Source organism: Pseudopipra pipra, chromosome 3, assembly GCF_036250125.1.
Source record: "Pseudopipra pipra isolate bDixPip1 chromosome 3, bDixPip1.hap1, whole genome shotgun sequence".
Taxonomy (NCBI): Eukaryota; Metazoa; Chordata; class Aves; order Passeriformes; family Pipridae; genus Pseudopipra; species Pseudopipra pipra.
In genome coordinates, this window is record NC_087551.1 from 43,392,356 (window position 1) to 43,415,961 (window position 23,606).

At 36.0% G+C, this 23,606-nt stretch overlaps 1 protein-coding gene across 12 annotated transcripts in view; it reads left to right on the top strand.

Annotated features, from left to right (window-relative positions):
- The window catches only part of WDR27 (WD repeat domain 27), a 121,597-nt gene that overhangs the window by 19,862 nt on the left and 78,129 nt on the right, over positions 1-23,606 (top strand). For 11 of the 12 annotated variants that reach the window (XR_010429138.1, XM_064648875.1, XM_064648878.1 and 8 more), the window contains 7 exons: positions 1,511-1,600; positions 5,810-5,931; positions 6,497-6,630; positions 7,851-7,948; positions 8,246-8,367; positions 12,548-12,645; positions 23,408-23,510. Coding sequence is in view for 11 of the 12 variants with exons in the window: in XM_064648875.1 (XP_064504945.1) it covers positions 1,511-1,600; positions 5,810-5,931; positions 6,497-6,630; positions 7,851-7,948; positions 8,246-8,367; positions 12,548-12,645; positions 23,408-23,510 (767 nt within the window). In the remaining variant the exon portion in view is untranslated. The remainder of the gene's footprint in view (positions 1-1,510; positions 1,601-5,809; positions 5,932-6,496; positions 6,631-7,850; positions 7,949-8,245; positions 8,368-12,547; positions 12,646-23,407; positions 23,511-23,606) is intronic. The other variant, XM_064648877.1, reaches the window with a different exon arrangement.

Sequence of the window (23,606 nt, forward strand, 5' to 3'; positions counted from 1 at the left end):
ACATTTATTAGCATCTCCAAACATAGCAGAAAGGAAATTAAATGGCAAAATTAGGTAAGACTTAAGATTTAAAAATTAAGATTTGTTGCTCTCTTAATATAAACTTTCATTCAGGATTTGAGATGATATTCCAGTAAACAAGCCTCCAAGATTCTATGCAAAATTATTGTCTCTCATTCTTTACACACAAGAATGTTTATATGTTGTTAATTCTTTGTGTGTGTCTATGGCTTACCTTATATGCATACCTGATATACTTATCAATCAACCCTTATGCTGAAAATCCATACTGTCAAAACTTTAAGAAAAGTGGGAGAAATCTGCAGAAGAGCACTACATTTTACCCCAAAGACTTCATATCTTCATGCTCTTCATATCTTCATATCTTCATTGCTCTTCTGTGAAGAGCAATGTGTTTGTGAGGTGTTTACTGAAGACTAATTCTTTGTCAGTTGAGTATAATGGTGCATATAGTCACTGGTAACAGAAAAAAGGATTCTGATGTGCCTCTTCTTAGCAAATATGTCAACTCCATTATGTTTCTCACTTAAAATTCACTTTTAGTAGGTGACTCTCAGAGATTAGAAATATGGATCTCTTATCTGTTTATATTGCCATAATGTGGGGAAAAATGTGTTGTGGAATATAGTATTCTGAAGCTGCTATGTGGATGGTACCTGGACGCTGGATAGCAGTGCCTAATGTTGGTGAAATCAAGCATGACTTTTATTCCATCTCTCTTTGTAAAGATGCTCTGGAGATTTAAGAAGGGGGCACTCAGATGACACCTCCTTAAGAACACTGCTTATGGTGAACCTAGTAACATTAATTTGAATTCTGTTCTTCGTTTTCTTAATCTCTCCCTGTGCTGTCTTCTCTTGCTCCACCTTCCCTTATTTTATCCAATTGGTTCATTTATTTGCTCTTTAATTTTTTTCAATGAAAACTTTTAAGTGAACAGGTAAATTTCACAAATCTCTGCCATTAATGTAGAGTCTAGCCTTTCATTGTGTGCCTCTGCTGATTACCAATATAAATAATCTAACTTCACTTGGATAGTTTTTAGGATTACCTTATGGAGGAAGTTCATCATCTATAAGAAGTGATCCAGAATGACTATTCTGCATTTTTTTTATTCTAATATATAAAAAGTGATATAACTTCAATAGGAAGATATAAAAAAGGAGAGTAAGAAAATAGATTTAAATGACTGCTAAAAATTTCTGCATTTAAATTTTGTAGCATACTTTTTGTGAAAAGTGAATTTCTGCCTTGTGATGAAAACCATTTAGGGAATATGTCAAGACAAGAAATCAATTGCATACAAATTCCAACCAATTCTCCAACATGAATTTGTGCTGTTCATACAAAATACGTGTTAAACATATGAAATGAATATCTGGTTTGTGTTTTGTTGTAGTGACATATGTGAGTTTTTATGAATCAAAGAAACAGCATATGAGGTCCTTGTTGCTTTCAAACATAAATCATTAGACACTTTTCTTCATAGGGGATGGAGAGATGCTGGCTTGTGGCCTGGCTGACAAAACTGTACTGATATTCAATTCCAATCTCACCGATACATATAATGTTTTTTCAGGTAAATTTATGAATTATATTATTAAAGATATAGTGTATGATTGAGTTTGATCTAGAATGGCATATTAACTAAAAAATTCCATTACATCACCTAGAGAAGAACAAGGGAGAGGGAGTACTGATCATTCAAGGTTTTGAATTATTTCTCTGATTGCTTAATTTTGTTTAGAATTAAACTGACTACCAGATTTTCCCATTTCTCAGCTTTTTGGGAGGTAAGTAGTAATCTATCATTATATATATATATATGTATATATATATTTTGCAATGTGCATTGTGTATGAATAGTACAATAATTAAATAGAAACAAAAAAAGCGATGTATTGCAATGATTATGCATGTGTATATTGGAGTAGTATATTGTAATTAGCCAAAAAGTTGACTGTGATGACTTGGCAAAAGATGTGTTTGGTTTGCAACTCCAACCTTCTAAAGAACAATTATTTAAAAAACGAGGGGCTATTCCTATGGAGAAATCCATATCTGCAGAAGTGTGTGCATGTGTGAACACATGCATTTTTAAACGAGTCTTAAAAACCAAATTTTTTCTAAATTTCTGCAAGAACTGTCTGTTAAAGTTTTAATAACATTGAATGCTATGACTTTAAATTAGTCCTACTGAATTAGTTTTCTGTGAAACTTCTTAGTGGAAGATGACTGTTTTTTGCTTGCAGACCCTAACAAGTGTTAAAAATAGACTATTTTAAGTTATTTTAGAAAATTATTTTTAATAAATAACTCTGAAAACTGATTTTTAAAAACTAGTTTTCTTTTTGAGTAATATTCATTGTATTTAGTGAAAGAAACTGTGGCATTAAGGAGGCAATATCGCTGATATTCTCCTTCTTGTGAAGAAATTGATGATAATATGATTTATGGGCAGAGTAATGAGGTCTTTTTCTTCAACAACAGCAAGTTCATAAACTTTGAAAACAATTTTTCTTCTAATTTGAGCAAATTCATAATGCAAGTTATATAATCTGCAATCAAGAGTAGTGTTTGGAGGTTTTATTGACATAATTTTGTTATGTAGGTACTACTACATAACAAAAGCAACAAAACAGAAGGAGTAATTTTGTCCAAAGAGGCCCCCATATATCTGGAATATGTTTAACAGATCAGGATTTCTAAAAAATGCAGTTAACCCAAACAGATCACAGTTCTGTATTTCCTTCCCTTATTTGTTACATGCGTCTTTAAAAATAATGATAACGGTATTGCTACAGTTGCGAAATTATTCCATAGGGCTCTAAATTTTCCTTGTGCAGTATGTCTTCTGTATCTGTTCTTTGCAGTTTGTCTTTGCATCACAGATCCAGCTTCTGTCTATGTGAAATGCTACCAAGGCTGGTTTTACTTGAATTGTGTATAGAGATTATGTGCTGCAGAAAGTGACATTTCAGTTCCATTAAAGACTCTTTCTTCTCAATGTTTTTGTCACTGGAGATTGTTTTTATGCAGGCTTCACTGATTTTGGACTCGTAATAGCTCAGTTTTGCCTTTGTTGCATTTCCAGGAAAGATACTAATTTAATTGATTCCATTGATTTCATCGCATGAACACCTCCATATACTTCCTACATAATAAATAATATCTAAGGAATGATTCAATACTGGCAATAATGGAAAACGTAGAATTTAATAAGAAAAAATATTCTAAGTAGACATATTTGAAAGCAGAAAAAGAAGATTAGAATTGAGAGATTTCTACTTTGAAAAAAAAACCTTAGTTAACGTTTCTCACTTTCTTGTAAATCATGAAGAATACAGTCGTTAGGTTTTGACACATTATTGACAGAAGGATTTGTCTTTCCATAAAATAAAATTAAATATGATGATTTTATAGGATGCTTCCGACATTCAAAACTCTCTAAAATACTGCAGTACTCTGCAAATTCAGGCCAACTTCTGATGAGAAGAGTAAAATAAGCTTCATCAAACTTCATGCTTCTACAGAGTATTCTCTGTAGAAATATTTTTCTGGTGCCAGTAGTTAAGTTGTCGAGTTAGTTCTTGGTCTTGTTTTAAACAAAAAAAATTGGTGTATTCCTAAATCGTTCTTCTGATTGTGACTTTATTCTTTAGCTTTCTTAGGTTTTGCACTACTGTCTGATTTATTTCATTGTTGCCTTTAATCTCTTATGTCTTTTTTTTAATGATGCAGAGTCTGAAAAGCAATGTAAACCACATTCTACTTCAGGCTCTTTAGGTAACATAAGAATTCAACCTGTGGATCTAATTCTTTTCAAAAGCAACATAAGTATGAAACTGCCAGATACTGTACTTAGGGGAGTAGGAACCTCAAGCCATCAATTACCTGCTTATTTCATTCACATAGTGCAATTCAGATTCAACTTCTGTGCAGTTCACACTATCATGAAATCACCTGTTTATTTTTGGTGCCCTTGGTTTAAAACTTTCATAATATATGTTTTTTCATTAAAACGTATGATGCATTACTCTTATTAAGAGCTGCAATTGATGGTAATGTAAAACTATATTTTTCAAGAAATGGCAATTATGTTTTTTCTGGTAAAAAAAATCAATTTCAAGGCAGCATTAGCATCTGAATATAGCTGCATATTAAAAATCATATTTTTATAATGCAGCACCAGAGAGGAATGGTATAACAACAGAATTTTTTTCTATAAGCCCATTTTATTCAGCTTTGTTCCCTGAAGTGCTCAGTTATGGTTTTAAGTAGTGTTGCATTCCTTTTCAGTGGTGGCCCTTCAGGTGTCTGTGTCCCGTAAGTTAAGTTAATGTTGACCAACTGTGAAGAGTTACAGTCAGCATGGCCTTTTTGAGGAAGTCTTTTTACAAAACCAGCTGCTGTTCTTAATGTGCTTCAGGACTGGGGAACCCTGAATAATGCCAGTTTTGAAACTTACTGGGCTCTTGCAAGCCAGCTGGCATCTCCTCCACTGTGCTTTGGGACCAGGGGGCCTGGAGTGCAGAGATTATAAAGCTTTTTGCGTGGCTCTTCCAATTTTACAAATCTCAGATTTTCCTAAAATTTCTCATGTTCCTTACCACTTTGGAAACCTGTTTTGTATATTTTGTTGTGGTGGTGTTTTTAGAAAACCAAAGCCTCTAAATAAGTCTTTGTCTTGTGAATAAAACAAGTATTGTACTTATATATGTATTTATACACTACCTATGCAGTTCTCTGGTGAAAATTCTACAGGTGTTTGGTAACTGGGAATTAAAATATCTCATTTATAAGCTTTTTTATAGACATATGTGATCATGGAAGATCTCAATCGCTGAGATAAATTGAATAACCTTCCTACAATTTAAAGCAATCTATTTTTTTAATGTAAAACTTCAGTTGATTAAAGAGAAAATGTACACAAGGGGGCAGCAGCAGAACTTTGAATGGTTTAAGGCTAGATGAAATTCATCAAACTTCATCTGACAAATTAGAATAATATGGGTCAAAATTTATTAAGTTTGATTGAAATATGTTCTTTCTTGACCTTTTGATCAGCATCAATATAATTTTAGATCTAATTAATCATTTTGGCTTTCACATAATGTTTCTGGCTTTTGAGTTCTTTGTAAGTTTACAATCTTGTTTTTAACTATGTCACACGAAATATAAAGTCTCTTTCTAGTAGATGCAAAATGCAAAAATGCAAAAGTTAATAACAAAAATCTATTGACTGGACATTATAATGCTTTAAACTATAATTTTTAAACGAGCAGTTACATTTTTTAATCTAATGAGACAGTCCTGCAGAAGCTGTTGAAGTGGTGTGTTCATTATGTTTTTACAAAAACAGCTAGCTCAGTAATAAAAAGCTAGCGAACAAAATAAAGAATTTCAACTATTTGTAAGGTCTTAAGGGATTTCCAGATCATGTTTAATATAAAATTTCATTATAATATAATACTCAGATTCTCTTTTGAGTAATACTGTATCTTTGCTTAAACTTAATTTCAAGGATCTTTCTTGAAAATGCTCTTCCAATGACTTTGAGAAATTAAAGTCAGAATTATCATTGTCTGATTATTAATGAAAGACATTTTCCTGTGTTTTTTTGGTGGAAGAAAAATTCACACTGTTGCAGTTTTAATCCGACCATTTGAAATCTATACTTAAAATGTATTATGATATTGTGCATAATTATATTAATATAGTTAACTCTGGACAAATGTATGAACGCAAGAAATGAGCCTTATGATATTTTCATTATTATTTTTATTAGGTCATGATGGTGCAGTTAACTCTGTTGGCTGGAGTCATAACAAGAAGTGGTTAGTTTCTGCGTCAGAAGACAGAACTTTAAGGGTCTGGTCAGTCTGCAATAAGGAACCTGCCTTAATTATGGTAATTAGAAACTTCCACTGGCTTGGACACAGAGGACACTGTTTTAGACTTTCGTCTACTTTCATTTTAAGAGCTCTATAGAAGGAACATACAACCTAATTTTTAGAGCTACTGAGTGGTGACTCTGACTAATATCTGGGTGATCTCTGTTAACCTCAAATTAAGTTTTTCTCTTCATAATTTACAAAAAGAAAAAATCAGCCTTGATAGAAAAAAACTAGTGGGCATGTCTGAGAATTTTGGTTTTATTGTCTGCTCTGTATATTCTGTTTTCACTGGCTCAGCTCTGCTTGACTTTGTAGCCTAGAATTTTAGAGTATGAAGTTAGATTCTATTAGGTTCAATTGACTACAGATTCTATTAAATTTACTGCCAACTAATTTATGCAGAATGAAAACTATTTTTAGATTAATAGATGTCAAAAATAGGAAGGATCACTACAGTACATTAAACTCTTGGCCTTTGATCAGGATAACAGGGTCTCTCTGCCTTAACACCAGGAATCTCAGACAAAAAATATTTGTTGTGTTTGAATCCATTCTTAATAAATTCCTTTTCATTTCAGGGTAAAGAAAACTTCGATAAGACTGTACGCTTTGCGCAGTTTTATTTTTTAGATACATTTATATTACTATGTTGTGGAGCTGAATTTCATCTATTAAATTTCCATCTAGACACAACCAAGGATGACCTCAAACGGTGAGTACAATTTCTCTTTAACAGACAAATGAAAGTACTTGTACTGTTTGATCTGGGATTTTGTTGGTGATGATGTGGGCTGGGGGGCAAAAGTATTACAGAAGAAAAAAAATTGAACAGATTGTAGAAGCTAATTGCAAAATATCTTTGTTCTGAGTGGAAGGACAAAAAGAATTAGGGCTACAGTACTGAAGTCTTAGCTGATATTGTGAATGGCATGTCCTATCTGTTCATGATATTAAACAGTATTGGGTTGCATCCTTAGATGGGAAAAACTGGTCTATTTCCTTGGTAGTGTTGTTGCTGAACAGAAAAGCATACTGAGCGCAAGTTTAAATATGTCTTTGAATAGGAGTGCTTTCCTGGATTTAGGCATGAACCTGGTAGGTGAAATTTCACTGAAATGTTAAATGGTCAGACAGAAACAGGTAATATCTTTCTTCCATAACCTGATTACCTATTTTCTGTGTTGCCTGTTAATTCTTAGCTTATGGAGATATTACTAAAGCAATAAAAAGGTAACCTAAATTGCTATATGAACTTTAATCTCTAAGAGACAAGAACTTATGTAGTGTCCAGTTCAGTGTGTCCACAATGCCTGGCTTAATTTTAATTGACTTGAATTGAACATGTATAGGACATGTAGCAAATGCATTATGAATCTCAGTTTACTGTTGGCTTTTTTTCTTTTTATGTGAAATTCTACCTAGGCAGATAACCCACATGACCTTAAAGAGTTCTGTGTATTTTGGGAAGCAAAATTTCTTTGGTAGTGTGTGATCAGCCCCTGGTTCTGCTCCTGCCTAAGTGGAAATTATTCTTTCCTCACTGTTTGCTCCTAGTTTTCTTTTTGATTGCCCTATGATTAGCACATTAAATGCTATACTGAAGCTAGTGGACTGCTTGTTGAACATAGGTACTTCACAGATTTTTTTTTTCTGTTCAACATTTTCAGTATACATACGGGATTATTTTAGTCTTTCATGTTGATGGAAGATCAATCGTATGTATATGAATATCATGTTTCTTTTCATCTAAATAATTTTGGTTACTAAGTTTTTTAATAGAGTTCAACAATAAGTCAAAAGATCTGTGGCTTTAATTTTTAATAATGAAAGAAAGCGTTTTGATTTTTTTTGGGATTCCAGTGGGAGTTTACTGGTGACCACAAATCCCAACTTATTTCATTAACACTAGCATTCATTTGATATTCTTTGCAGATACAAACAGAAGAGTGTTTTCAAACTGGTACAGAAATTCCCCATGGCTTCAACAGTGGAGATTACCAGCCTTTCAGCAGTAAATGATTTTTACTCTTGTATCCTTTGTATTTTGTATTTTCTTTGTAGTTCTTTGGACTTAATGACATGGACATCAGTAAGTAGCATCTGATTATTTACTGCTCCTTTTCTATTACAGTAAAAAAGCTGTAATTTTTTGTGATGTTGAACTTCCTCCTTGGATATAAATTTTTAGTGCTGTAAGATTTTTGGTGCTGCTCATAGGGCAATAAATACAACAGAGTTTTGATATTATATATTTATCTTTATTTTTGTCTATCTGTGTGCTTGTGTTCCTTTAGATCAGTTTAACTTTAACACAGAGATCTGAACAGATATCGTACTTACAGCTGGCAGTAACCGAGCATTGGAAGTTTTTGACCTCAATGCAGGCTGCAGCACAGCAGTGATACCAGAAGTTCATACTAGATCAGTCCATCAGATCTACCAAAATAAGGTATATACTTTATTGAATTTTATTTGTAGTACCACTACACCACCGTAAACAAAAAAATTAGAGGGTAAAAATATAACAGATAGTAATAGTTTTTTATATGTTGGGGAGGGTGGGCAAGGACATGAGTCTGTGTGATAAAGGCATACAGATTTCATTTGTTCTCTAGCATAAAGGAGAGAGCAGTGAGAATGACTGAGCAAGCTTGCTATTAGAGAAGTGTTTATTACCCTTTGCCTTACTTTTGCTAGAATGTAATACTGTAGTTCAGCAAAAACTTTTCCTTATGTAACTGTTCTCCTCTAAAGTTCAATGTGACATTGTCTGATTTATTCTGAAACTTCTGAAACAGCCACAAAAAAAAATTCTCAGTACTGCGATGGAATAGATGGCTAAAACCCTCTCATCCTTGCTCTTTTTTTTCCTTAAAGATTGATTTGAGTGTTTGGAGTTTTTATGGTACCGTACATTCTGGAATGCCTACTGTTTTAGGTCTGGTTGAATGTGGTTCTTCTCTCCCAGTTGGAAAGTCCTTGCTTCCATGGATTTAAAACAGTTCCTTATTATTACTGTTGTAGAACTCTTTGTGGGTTTTCCTTATAGATGCGATCTGGAAAAACACTTAAAATTGTGCTAACTATTTCAGTACTGTTTGTAACACATATAGGCTTAAGGTTCTGGCTTTTCTTTTTGCTTGGTCAGCTTAGTGCCTTCAGATTGTTTAATCAAGAAAAACTTTAAGGCTGCAGGCAAGTATTCACTTGGGAAAAAAAACAAGAGGTATGTGGTATAGCAAAGAAAATTGATCATTTTGGGGGAAAATGGTACATCAAGGTTCTCTTTTTTTTTTAATTATATAAAATTAATACTTCAGATAAGTCAAGAGGAAAATTACACACCATTATTTTATTACATTGGATAGTTTAAAGCTATTAGAGTAAATATAACTCTGCATTTTCATTAAGATGATATGTTAAAATATATTATAAACTTATAAAAACATGCAGAATGCTGTGTGCAAACTACATCCTGTTTAAAGTTTGAACCCCATTGGAATCTAAGGTTAGCTAATGATAAGAGTTGATGCCATAGAAGCAGATCTGTGGAGTGAAACAATTGATACTAAAGATCTGGTGCCTACACCTCAAAATTTATGAAGGCTTTCCTTTGGACTATTCCTAATTTCTTCCTGTGGACTGAATACTCGTTAGTGATTGCAGTATATATATATATATATATATGTATGTATGGTCAGTCTTCGCAAGTGAAGATTTGGGAAAGGTCTTTACCCCTTGAGCCTGTGCAGTGGATTTTTTAGGTGAGACACAGTGTGTGCTGAACTGAGCCCACCCTTTAATCCTGAGGTTCATCTGCCGGGGCTGAGCAAGCTTGGACAGTGGCAGTGAGGTCCTCAGGACATAGGTTTGTTTAGAGTGACCTTCTCTTAGATGGATGGCCTTACAGGGCTGACGAGCTCCATCTGCCTGGGGAAGTTTCCCTGACCGGGAATCGAACCCGGGCCGCAGTGGTGAGAGTGCTGCATCCTAACCACTAGACCACCAGGGGACCCCATATATATACACACACACACACACACACATAAATACACATATGTATATTCTACATTAGGGAAGGTATGTTCCAATTAAGTGTGGGAGAAACCTATTAGCAAATTATTAAGTACATAGGATATCCTAGAAACCTGGGAGTTCAGCATGACATTCCGTTATTTTTGGTTTTGGACAGAGGCAGCTGTAAGCAAGTACATATAATATACATTGTAATTACTTTGATTTTAAATTGTCCCTTTGATCTGTTCTAGAGATTGCGAGAATTGCCAGTGTGTAAAATTCATCTCAGCCTGCAGTGTACTTGATTAAGCTTATTATATCATTCCATTGCTTTGCATACTAACTTTTAAGAGACATGGTAAAAGGAATTGATTGAAATATCAAAATCATGCTCCCGTCATAGAGTTTAGGAACATCTGAGATACAGAAACAGATGGCAATTTGAGATCAGGCCACAAAGATTCAGGGCTTTAGTGTTAATAATACATTTATAATGCTGCAAAAAAATATTCTCTGGACAGGACTCTATCGTTGCAAACCACAAACGTTTGGATGGTATTATGCTCTACTAGCACATTTATAGTAATTTTCACAGAAACAGCAAGTTTTCAGTTTTCTGCTCATACCCTTTTATTTCAAAATTCATTGGTTCATTAATTAGGAAATGTACCCGATATGAAGTCTGAAAAAATTAATAGGCAACTCAGAAATTTCAGTTAGTTAACTTCTTTCTAACCATAGTTACAATGCTGTCTAAAGGTATGTGCTTGCCTGGAAGATATGGAGTGCTTTCTGAGACATCTGTTGATCGGTGCCTTTAGCATGAGCCAGCTGCACTATTTGGATGACATGAATGGTGCTCATATGGAATTAGTGAAAGAAGTAGGGATTCTGTTGAACCATGTCCTTGAGGCCAAATTTTATGTGTAAGTTGCCATGTAGTTAGTCTAGAGAGAAGCTGAGAAGGGATTACAGTAGTGGATAAGCAAGATGATGGGGCAGAGGCAAGTGATTTGTCTATCAGAATGAAAGAATATAGTTTCAAGAGTGTGTGGGAATATGCTACTTTTGGCATCAGATTCTCCTAAATAATAGATTATCATAAATTAAGGGACTATAAAACCACAAAGTGATAAATGAAATTCAGCTTATATATTATCCCAACTAGTACATATTTTCTTGTCTTCTATAATCAGTATTCAGTAGCATATATATTTTGAAGATACAAGTATAGCTATGTATTGATAAAGTGTAATACTGAGAAAATGTTGTCAGGGCAGGGAAGGAACAAACGTATTACACTTCTTACCTAGTTCATTACTGAGTGTATTCTATAGTAAAGGAGCAGTGCCCAAGGTAAATGTGTATGTGTCTGTAGAAGTTTTCATATTTAGCTCTGTGATCTTTGCTGGCTGAAGCGAGGGGTGGTGAGTAAAAGTTCCAAAAGCACAAGAAGAAAGGGTGCTCTGTAACTTTTAATGAATGCTGTCCTTTGGACAACTACTGTCTTTGTCTTTTGCATTACTCTTTTTTTTTATAGTTATACACAGCTAAAGGTGAGAATGTGTAGACTTTGTTGGGAAGTCTGTTGCACAGTGCATTTTAATTCATCTGTTAGAGCAAGCTATACACCAGCTTTCATAACAAATAGAAGATTCCTGGCAGTCAAACAGTGATTGCAGGAAATTACCTTGAGGTTTCTGTGATGTATTCAGCCAAATCAAGAATGTGAATGGTAAGGAAAAGAAAGACAAAGTTTTAACTGTTTATATTTAGTTCCCTGGAGAAAGATGTTTGTAGCCAGCAAAATGGCTGGGATTTGCCAACGTGGATGTTAAAAAATCATAGGTTTTAGACTGGGTTTAATTATTTTAAATGTACAAATCCAAAATTAGTCCTGTTATGAATAAATGCGGTTGATACTGAAGTCAGTGGAAAGTGTGCCCACTTAGCTCACATGTCTTATAGTTAATTGTTGAACTAATCTTTGATCCCTCCCTTTTCACTGCCCTTATTACCTCCCCTAAACTTCCCATAATGTCTTGTGCAATCACAAAAAGATCTTCCCCTATGTTACATCATGGATCCCATACCCTAATATTTAGTAACCCCCAGATGACCCAGAGAGCCTCTCCCTTTCTTTTATTATGGTGGGTGTCACCCCTGGACCAAAGGGCTTATGGCTGTCCTGGGACAGTGCTGAGAGGAGTCGAGGCAGTGCTCCATTTCTCTGACTGGGTTATGGGACTTCCTCCACATGCCACCTTTCCTCTTCACTCCTTTGTGTATGTGCAAACAAGCTATTCTCACAGAACTTAACAAACATTTACTGTTTATTTCTTAAGTGGACTGAATTCTTCACTGAGAGCATGGTTGGTCACTGGACCAGACTCCTCAGGGAAGTGGTCCTGGCACAAAGCCTGTAAGAGTTCAAAGAGCATCTGGACGATGCTCTTAGTCATATGATGTAGTTCTGCAGGGAGCAGGGAGTTGGCTTCCATGATCCCTATAAATCTATTCCAACTCAAGATCTTCTATGATTCTATAAATTGTAAAACTATCTATAAAACACCATGAGAATACTTACCTGAAACTGATTTACTATTTTACAGGGATCATCCTTCAGCACTCAGCAACCTGAAGCTTACAACCTTTTCATGACCACAGCTGCAGGTGATGGCATCAAACTGTGGGATTTAAGAACACTGAGGTAAGAATGAATTAGGTACCTTGGAATAAAAAGCCATGGTTTATCTTGTCATACTTGCTGTGATATACCAGTAGAAACCTGGATGTGGAATAAAGTCTACAGTCAGGCCTTTAAGAAAAGAATGAAAGGCTGATTGAAATTTACTAATTTTAAGAGACCAAACAGAATGCTCATTCCTTAATTATAGTTATAATATGTGGAAGCCATTAAATATTTAAAATTTATCACCCATGTTAACTTACCTTTGTAGATCTAATTGTGTGTCTATGATAGTATACTGAACTGAATGCTAATGGTATTTCCAAAACAGCATGTCATTACCGCTAAAAGAGGTAAAATTTATGATCCGTCTTTTAAAATATAAACGCAATTGTAACAATATTACTACAAATCATGCATGTAGTGCTATAAATTTGCATAATACATTATCATAAGCTCAGAATTTCTAAACACGTGGCAGTGTTATACTGGGGAAAGCTGTGGGACAAAGGAATAGTGCGTCAGGGAGGGAACATTGCTCATGAAAATAAATATTTGGGGCTTGTGCAGGCTAAAAGAATTATGTGTAAAAGAAGAGGGGTTTGAACAGGAGGATGTTAAAGCTCTGAAGAATAATTTCATATTTGTTTTCTGTGAATGTAAACCTATATTTATTGAAAGATGTAATATAATTTTTCTAGTACTGAATTTTCTATCTGGGCAGTGCTGAATGAGCCTTTAATTTATTTCTATCTTTCTATGGTAAGAATATGTTAAATCTGCAGGGGGCATGTATGTTCTTTCCAAGAGCATTTCTGTATTAGTTGCGCTGAATGCCAGAAAGTAATGAAAGTAGAGACTGCTGGGGATTGGAATCTGTTACCTTCTTATGTTTTTCTAATAAGCTGCTCAAACTGTGTTGCTGAAGAGTAATAAAACAGTAGCAAGCTTTTCACAGATCACTTATCTATCTCTTTGTTTCTAAATACTAGTATAAGTAAGGTAGGTGAATGGTAAAATAGTTAAAGTGTAAAATCTGGGCAACCAATTAAATGAATATGTCTTGGGAAGAAGGGACTAATTTATGTATGTTATTGCTCTATATTTAATTTGGCTAAGTCAGTGTATTCTAGTGTCCTCTGTGTTCTATTAGCCAAACTTCAAAAAAGTGATTCAAGTTCTTAACAACAGATATTTTAAGAGTGCTTACTAGGTATTATGTATATGCGTGTATTTGTTACACATTAGACAGTGATCAATGGTATTAACTGTTGTGGAGAAGAAATAAAGAAAATGAATCATTACTAGCAACTTTCAAGAAAAAAAAAAATTTTTTTTTAAAATGAAATTTTCTGTCATTGCTCAGACCAGAGACCGAGTCTTCTATATTTTGAAATCTCTTCTTGAGTTCTCATGAGGGAAACTCTTCAATTTTTCCTATGTGTTCACCAGGTGTTTTTCACATAAATAAATTTAAAATGTCTGAGCTTTTGGAAAGCTCTATCTGAACTTGGAACAAGTCTCTGCTCAAGTGTTAGGTCTACTATAGTTACTCAGACTGAACACTTGCTTATTTTTTTGGTTCATAGGTCTTGTCCAATCAAATCCAGTCCATCTCTTGCACTGTTGAGTACTTACAGGAGAGATTAGTTCCTAAACAATCTTATGGTGGGCCAGCACCTTTAATCTCTTAAAGTTGTTGACTTGTAAAGTTGATGCATCAGCAACTGTGTTTTAAATGGTCCCACTGGAATGACCTCTCTGTTTCTGCTTTGGGTTTGCCAGAATAGGGTCCCTTTAGTGAAATCTTTGTCCAGTGTTCTTGAAATATAGCAAAGGTAAATCCACCTTCTCATTTATACTATTTGCAGTCTTGTGGATAGTAACACTAACTGCAAGATCTTACCTTTACTGTTTGTTAATTTTGTTCTACATATCTGCCCTAGACATCCACAGTGAAAATTTTGCTTTTATTTAATCTGCTTCTTCCCCTTAAGAAGTCTATCCATTGTTATTTTATGTAATAATATGGTAAAGTACCAATTTCTGATTAAATAGGGGGAAGAAAAACCCTCCAGTACAGTGCTTTTCAAACTGCTGTTGAAAGCATGGGAAATAATTTGCAGATTAACTCCGCACAATTTCCCTAAGACTCTTAGGGGTTATTTTATTCAGTTTCTTTGAGTATTGTTCCTTTTTTTATTTTTATAACATGCATTCCTTTTCTCACAATTGACTGAGGAGTCATAGCAGGATGCTCAGGTTCTTTTTTGATCTTTGCTTAGATTAAATCTTCAGACATATTAACCTGACCTACAGCTTAATAAATTTTGAATATATTGATATTTTTGTTCTGAATCCACAAGAATTTTTCTGTTCAGTCTCTGTTATCAAACTACATTTTTTTTCCCATTGAAAATTCATTTAACTTATCTTTTGTTTTGTTCCTAAAGTTGGTGAGAGTATTTTGCAACTTTAATTTTCATCATCTTTTCTGGATAAAGCTGTGAATCTGTCTGTCTCTTTCACTGTTGATAATCTGGAGGCATTCCAAAATTGCTTCAGAGAGTGCCAGAAAGTCTTATGGGTTCCTCTGAAGGTGGTACAAGAAAAGGCATTTTAACTTTCTGATGTTGCCAGCCAACCTCACACAGCCAGGTCATCTTGCCAATAAATGAGGGAATCTTGGACACTGCCAGTGGCTTTTGGATTTACTCAAACTCCTGCTTCATTTACTTTGAAATGCGCGGGTTTGTAAAGTTTCATCTGAATCTTTTGAATATTTTTATACTTCTCCTGCATGCTCCTTGTTTATAACTATAGCTAAGAGAAGAAAAGCTCCAGACAATCTACAAAGAGACTTAAGAATAAAGAAACAAGAGGAATAGTTTTTTTTGGGGAAGAAGAACCAATTATGGCTACTCTTCTTCCGGGTTAGGATAATGAACTATGAGGCCTTATGAATACATGCTTTAGGGTAAGATAATGACCTTTGACCAACTTCTAAGACATTTTGAAGAGCAATTTAAGCCTATCTTTCTAAAAGAATGGCTACTTGCAGAACAAGTAAAATTGCTTTCTCTTGTGAAAGCAGTGAACACAGGGGTTAGACTGCGTGGAATCTGATTACCAGCTTCAGGATTCCCAAGAAAGACTCAGGCAAATATTTTATGTTTAGGAGGTACAAAAGGTTAATACATTCTTACATTTTTTGAAGGAGTTGAAGTATTCTTTGTGATGACATATTGTAGACTCTTATTTCATATGACGATTTTTAATTCTGCTTTACCAATCTGGATCCATTCAATTTCTCACTTCCTCCCAGTTGTAGATTAGATAATTCTGTGCATTAAATGTCCAGAAGAAAGGAAATTTCTTTCATTTGTTATGTTAGGAAGAAACTATAAATTCAAAATGTTGCCCTTTTCACTTTGTTAAATACATTTAGAATATTGACTAAACACTTAGTAGCACCAGTTTACATTCACTAGCAAAGTTTCATAAATACCCATATCTTCATGAATGGCTGATATTGAGAAAAACAGTGAGTTCAGATTTCTGCAGCTTCCCTTGCATGATTCATTCCAAAGAGTTGCCTTCCTAAAGAGAGGTTCCAGAATGTGAAGTAATGTAAACTTTTCCTCCCCAAGGTGGATTTCAGATCTTCTGTAAAGCTTTTAGGCACTGATGTGGCTCTTCCTTGCTCATCAGTAAATTATGGCTAAAGCCATAATACAGTAAAACTTCATCTTTCTTTGTGCAAGTAATTGGAGAGCAATGCCATGGAAAGGGACTTGAGTGTCCTGGTCGATGGCAAGCTGAATATGAGTCAGCAGCGCTATGGCAGCCAGGAGGGCCAACTGTGTCCTGGGGGGCATCAGGCAAAGCATCGCCAGGAGTTTGAGGGAGGGGATTGTCCCGCTCTGCTCTGCACTGGTGTGGCCTCACCTTGAATACTGTGGCAGTTTTGGGCACTGCAATGTAAGAAAGATATTAAGCTCTGAGAGAACATCCAAAGGAGGGCAACGAAGATGGTGAAGGGCCTTGAGGGGAAGCCGTATGAAGAGAGGCTGAGGTCACTTGTTCTGTTCAGCCTGGAGAAGAGGAGACTGAGGGGAGACCTCATTGCAGTCTACAACTTCCTTGTGAAGGGAAGAGGAGGGGCAGACACTGATCTCTTCTCTATGGTGACCAGTGACAGGACTCAAGGGAATGACCTGAAGTTGTGTCAGGGGAGGTTAAGGTTGGATATTAGAAAAAGGTTCTTCAGCCAGAGGGTGGTGGGCACTGGAACAGGTTCCCCGGGGAAGTGGTCACGGCACCAAGCCTGACAGAGTGCAAGAAGCATTTGGACAATGCTCTCAGGCACACGGTCTGACTCTTGGGGATGGTCCTGTGCAGGGCCAGGAGCTGGACTCAATGTCCCTTCCAATTCAGAATGTTCCAAGATTCTATGTTGTCAGTGTACCTGTCTCAAGTCCTGCCTCTAGCCAAAATATTGACCTACCTTGTAGGTAGTTTGCTTTGAGTTCTGTCTCCAGCAGACCCATGTAGCAGCATTGCCTCCAACCCTGTAACTGCCTCCATCTCCTGCTGCTTCTGACTGGACTACCGGGAGGGACTCTGGATCTCGTTCATCATCTCACTTCTGCTCGTACTGTCAGTGTTACCAGCACACTACTTTCCCTGTTACAGAAGGGTTGAAAACTGTCCGAATGGGAACCTCACTGGGTGATAAGTCACATTAAGTCTAGTTGGAGGCCAGTAATTAGCAGCGTACTCCAGGGATCAGTACTGGTTCCAGTCCTGTCCAGCATCTAAATTAACCTTCTGAATGATAAAGCAGAGTGAATCAAGTGACACAAAACTAGGAGGAGTGTCTGATACAGTGGAGGGTTGTGCTGCCATCTACAATGGCCTCAACAGTCTGTAGAACTGGGCTGACAGGAGCCTCATGAAGTTCAGCAAGGGGAAGTGCAAAGTCCCCCTGGCACCAAATGCAACTCCCAGGCACCAATATATGCTAAGGGGGGCAACTAGATGGAAAACAACTTTGCAGAAAAGGCCACCAAGAGGAACATGAGCTAGAACATGTGCCTTTGTGGCCAAGAAAGCTAATGATGTCCTGGGCTGCATCAGGAAGACTGTTGCCAGCAGATTGTGGGAGGTGATGGCTCCCCTCTGTTTAGCATTGGTGAAGCCACACTGGCTTCATATGTGGTCAAGTGAGGTTGTATAAGATGACCTCCAGAGCTGCCTACCAACCTCAGCCATGATGTCAGTTTGTGATTCTATGAAATTATCATTTGTTCTTTACTTGCCATAGAATTATAGGTATGGAAAACTTACTGGGGATGTAGTATTGAATAAGAGAGCAAGATGGACAGTAACAGATGAAATTGAAAATTAATTTAGAAGGCAGGAATGGGACAGCTGTGCTGTGCTGTCAGATGTGATTGTTATCTCCCCAGAAATGGGGAAAGCAGGGAAAAGTTAGTACAGACCAGTTTAGAGGTCTAGGATGCTGCCATGGTAGGTGTAAGGAGGTAGATGTGGTAGCTGCTAGATTACTGTTGATAACTGTAGAATATTGAAGGTAATGAGAATAGCAGGGACAAGGTGTTAGGAGTAGCTCCCAACTCCTGCCACACTAACACCTTAAGTGACAGGAGCAGCCTGCTCTGACTCAGGCTCTGATCAGTTGAGAAACAGAAGTTCAGCTGCTCTAATGCTGTTTGCTGCTGAAGTAGCCATTTCTCATCAATTTCTGAAAAAAAAAAGAAAGGCAGTGGGTGCATATTGGACCACAGTGAAAATTTGAGGACTATTGGACTACTTGCACATACTGAATTGCTTCTGCAGAATACTCAGCTGCCTGATAATGCTTTGAGGTATGATCCCAGGGAAAATCAGTTTCACCTTCTTTTAGCCTCTGAAAGGATTAGCCAATTGTATAAAAGATAGTTTTAGACATTAAGGTAAACTCTCCAACTAGTATTATGATCCTGTGCAACATATTTTAGAAGAATTCCCACAGCCACATGGAACTCATACATTTTCTCAAAATTGCACTTTGAGAGCCTTAGGGTCAGAATTGCAGTTTGAATGAGATACTTCAATTTTGAGATACTTTTTAGTTTGCATCTCCACTGTGAACTAACTGCTTGACATCATCCCAAACAAAATACACATATACACATACTCAGAATTTGATTAATTGGTTTCTTCTGAATGTGAGGATCTCATGATTTATCGTATTTTTTTCCCTTGGAGCTTTTGTGACTAGTTATATGGATTCTGAGGGATAAAGCAGTGGCTGGAGTTCCTCCAAGTTTGAGAGTGGAGATACATGAAAGTATAGAGGATGGGCAACATGTAGTCCCTGCTGGAGGCTAGGGTGAAAATATGCTGAGCTCCCACTTGAAGGATTTGGTTTGTGTTTAAAATGAAACCCATATGTATAGTACATCTAAGGTAGCTACTGCTACTGTCAAGTTATACTTGGATTCTGCAGAACCTCAGTGGATCTGTTGGTACTGAAGGGTCTCTAAACAAATACCAGAGCACTGGGAACAAGTAATAAAATACAAGGTGAAGGGGTTAGAAAAAACAAAAGACAATGTTGGGTTGCAGGTTTTTTTTTTTAAACAAATCAAGTAGAATTAAATAGACTTATTTGTGAAAGTATACCCTTATTCATAAAGACACACACCATTCCAGCATCTTTTGCTTATAAAGACAAATAATATATTTCATTTTTTTCTAATATTCTCCAAGTTTTTTTGCAACATAAAAAGATACATATTTTGGAATGTAGACTAAAAGATGTACAATGGAGAACATAGGGAAAACTTGGCTGTTTGCTGTCCCATGCAATTACCAGATGTTTGCCATGGTAACCTCTGAAAAACTCTGACCAGAAAAGCATTCTTAGGAGGCTGGACAGCATGCCAGCTGGCCACGTAAAGCCTGCAATATCCAAAATAATTTTGTATCACCACCTGTTGCTACTTAAAAAAAAAAAAAAGGATTAAGAAGCCTGAAAGAAGAAACCCCCTAAAAGAATACACATAGCACCTATCTATTTTTTCTAGGATTTTTTTGTCCATTTTTTTCCATTGCTGTGATACTTGGAGTTATCTGGAGCTAATAGATTGCATAACAAAGATTCTACTGAACTCTGTGGAAAGTTTAGAATAATTTTTTTTAATGTCTTTTTAGAACGGGATTTTGAGGGGGTGGGGAAGTAGCTAAACTTGTAATAGAACATATATCCTGATATAAAGAAAAAGTTGAACAGGAAAACCATGAAGAGAATAGAATCCAGGGTATGGGTTATTACTGTGGCTGTACTAGCACAAGGAAAGAGGCACTGTCCTATGACTCAGACATTGCTTTATATTGCTGTGGTATAGCAGAGAAAAGATCAGTGAAAGCCTTGGAATACTGTTAGTTTTACGTATCCATTTATAAATGAAGCAATTGAGTTATTGGTCACAAATACAGAGGAGTCAAATTCTTTTGAAAGGAAGTGGTTTGCAGCATTTTATTAGCAGACTTTTCTGTGAAGCAGAAACACCCCATTGATGAAGTTATCTTTTACAGCCCCTGAGAATGAGGTCTTAAAGACTTAGAAGTAGTCCAGATGACCAGTGCTTTACTTAAGGAAGAATGCTCATCCTGAAGACACGTTCAGGAAGGACAATGGATATATGAATTTTGTTTATTTTTCTCAGGAGAAAATTTCTTTCATAGGATTCTGATGTATCTTACAAGTTTAAGATTAAAAATAAACTTTTTCTTCAAATTTTCTATTAAAAGGCACTCAGAAGGAAAAGGAAAACCTCCCTGAAATTTGTAAGCAGTGCAACTGGGACTCTGTCTGAGACAAGAAAAAACATGATTAAGGCTGATTTTTGGGACAGATTTACTCTACACAATGAATAATGTTTGATGGGAGCCTAACTGAGAGCAAAATCTTGCAATGCCACATCTGACCATAAAGGGGAACAGCAGACATATCAGGCTTATGTTTTATTTCTCTCTGTCTAGGATATTTGAAAGAAAGATGTTCTCAAAGTTACAATAGTGCCTTTGCTGTTAATCACAGTATTGCATCATGATTGTGGCAAGGCACCTTTGGAAGTCACCTTGTCCATCCACCCTGCTTCAAGCAGAGTCACCTGGAGTCAGTTGCCCAGCATTGTGTCCAAATGACTCTTGAATATATACAAGGAAGGAGACACCATAACCTCCTCTGGCAGCCTGTGCCAGTGCTCATTCACCCTCACAAAAAAGTGGGGAAGTAAACAAGTGTCTCCTAGTGTTCATAAAGAACCTCTTGTATTTCAGTTTTTGCCCATTGCCTCTTTTCCCATCACTGAGCACCACTGGAAAGAGTCTAGCTCTGTCTTCTTTAAGGTCTTCCTTCAGCTCTCCGATGGCCGATGTCATTGTCAGGCCACTGTCAGTTATCTTGGAAAGATCATGATGATCAAGAGAGGTGCCTGAAGACTGAAGGAAAGTAAATGTCACTCCCATCTTCAAAAATGGCATGAAGGAGATCCAAGGGAACTGAGAGACCTTGATCCCTGGAAAGGTGACAGAACAACTAAATCTGGAAACCATTTCCAGCAACTGAGCTCTGGCACAGGTTTCCCAGTGAGGTTGTGGAGTTTCACATCTTGAAGATATTCAAAACCCATCCAGACAGAGTCATTGGCAACTGACTGTAGGTGAGCAGAGTAGCTGGACAAGATGACCTCCAGAGATGCCTTCCAACCTCAGTCATTATGTGATTCTGTGAAAGCTGTGGCATGGGAAGCATAGGCTGCCCCTCATGTTTTCTTTCAGGTTACTTCCCACAAAGTAAAGCTTTTTGAAAGTATAAATCAAATATATGTTCTATGATGTGTCCTCCATTGCCTAACCTTTGGAGTCATATGTGTTAGAATGCTGGATATGAAAGGAGACTGAGGTAGCTAGTATTCCCCTTTACTGTCAATAGGAAGCTTGAACAGAGGCAGGTTATTCAATAGACCAAATTCACAATGTGGCCATTGCTTATTGAAAGTCTCTGAGTATTCATGAGAGAAAACTGAAGTTGAAAAATGTTTTTACATCTCAGTCACAGTAATTGACTGCCTTTATAAGTTGCTTTTCTTTAACTGTAGTATACTCTTAAATTGGGTTATTTACAGCAGTTTTAGGGTAGAACTAGTTTGACGTGAAAGGTCTGGTTACTGTAAGCTCAAAATGTCTCTTTATATCAGTAGCTTTGTTATACAGAAATTCAGCCATATACATACTATAAAGTTTGGAGTTAGGCTCTGTAAAATTTTGTATTTTCACGCATTCAGAAGTGTCTCTTATGCTTTAGTAAGTAATAGCAGTTGGATCAGTCACAAAGTAATGTTTTTGTTTAATTACGCCTGTTTCACCTGGGTGAATGAAACCAACTTGGCATTTAATGCATTCTTACACATACGTGAGTGTCTACAACAGAACAATGTGGTGTAAAAATATAGAGCTTTCTGCATGTAGGTTCAGTCAATTCAATTTACATAGCTTCTGTGCTTTCACTGGCCAGGAAAAAGTGTATATCACAGAGGTTGGCAGGAGATTTTAGTATTTCAAATTTGTTCCTGGACCTAGCATACGTTAAAAAAAAAAAGAATATGTGACAGCTGCGTTATAATGAAGTATGTGAATTTGTTTTGTAACAAAAAAGTAGGTTGACAGCATTCATAATAAAGGCAAAAGAAGAACACAGGTTATTATAAGTCTGTTTTATACCTCATGGGTATAAAAATAAACCTCTGAAATGAGGCCTACATATGTAAATGACAGTTCTGAATGGGGTTGAAACTTGTACTAAAATGTGTTTTAATACTGAAGAAACTCTAAATAGTACTTTTTTTCCCCTTAGTTTTGTATTGACCGCAAAGCTATCACAGTTCTTTACAACCATGTATTTTTTTTAGAAGGATATTAATCTTCATCTCATTAAAAACATTTTCATTATTAAATGGTCCAAGTGTGCTCAGCTACCAAAAACCTACTCCACAATGCTTCTTGCAATATTAGCATGAAAAGCAGGAAATTAATTCTTTGTATTAGATTTAAATGCATTCCTTCCTTTAGACTGTATTAATGCAAATAGGTAAGAATTTATATACAGTTATAGGCTAGATATAGCTAGATTTATCAGTTTGGAATGTCATTTTGATGTTGCCTTTCTTGAATTACCATATAAAATAAAACAAAGTTTAAATATCCAGATTTGGTTGTAAGAAAAGCAAGCAATAATTATTTATGTTATGATTCCACATACCATATCTTCATTTGATATAAATTACTTGAGGAAGATTTCTAAATCTTTACAGAGCAGACTTCCACAACAGCCTCCTCTTAATGCAGGAGTTCAGTTTTCCCTTCTGAGATGGCTTCCTAGGGTAGCTTAATGATAGGCATTACAGCTCCTAATTTCTAATTACTGATGATGTTTCTACCTCTGTAAAATAAACAAGGCCAAAGCATGTGTTTGGTCATTGTCCTGGGGTAGTTTTGTGTGTTCTTTTTATTTTTAGTCATTAATGTTCTTTAATGTCTTTCAGTTTTTTTCAAAACCTACTGCAGAGATATTTAAAACTTAATTTGTGAATTTGCCTTAGTCAATTTGTAGACTAAGGAAAACAGATGAGATTTCAGTGGGATGTCATGAAAATGGCAGTAAAAAATGTAATTTTTACCTAGTGTTAACAACACTGAAATTTCTCTGTAGGTGTGAACGTCGTTTTGAAGGGCACAGTAGCCGCTGCTATCCATGCGGAATTGCAGTATCTCCTTGTGGACGATTTATAGCCAGTGGATCAGATGACAAATATGTAAGTAATGTTTTTACTTATTTTCCTCCTAAACTATAGGAACTACTCATATTGTATATAAAAGAGTCTTTTTAAGTGTGTTTCTAGGATTCGTTT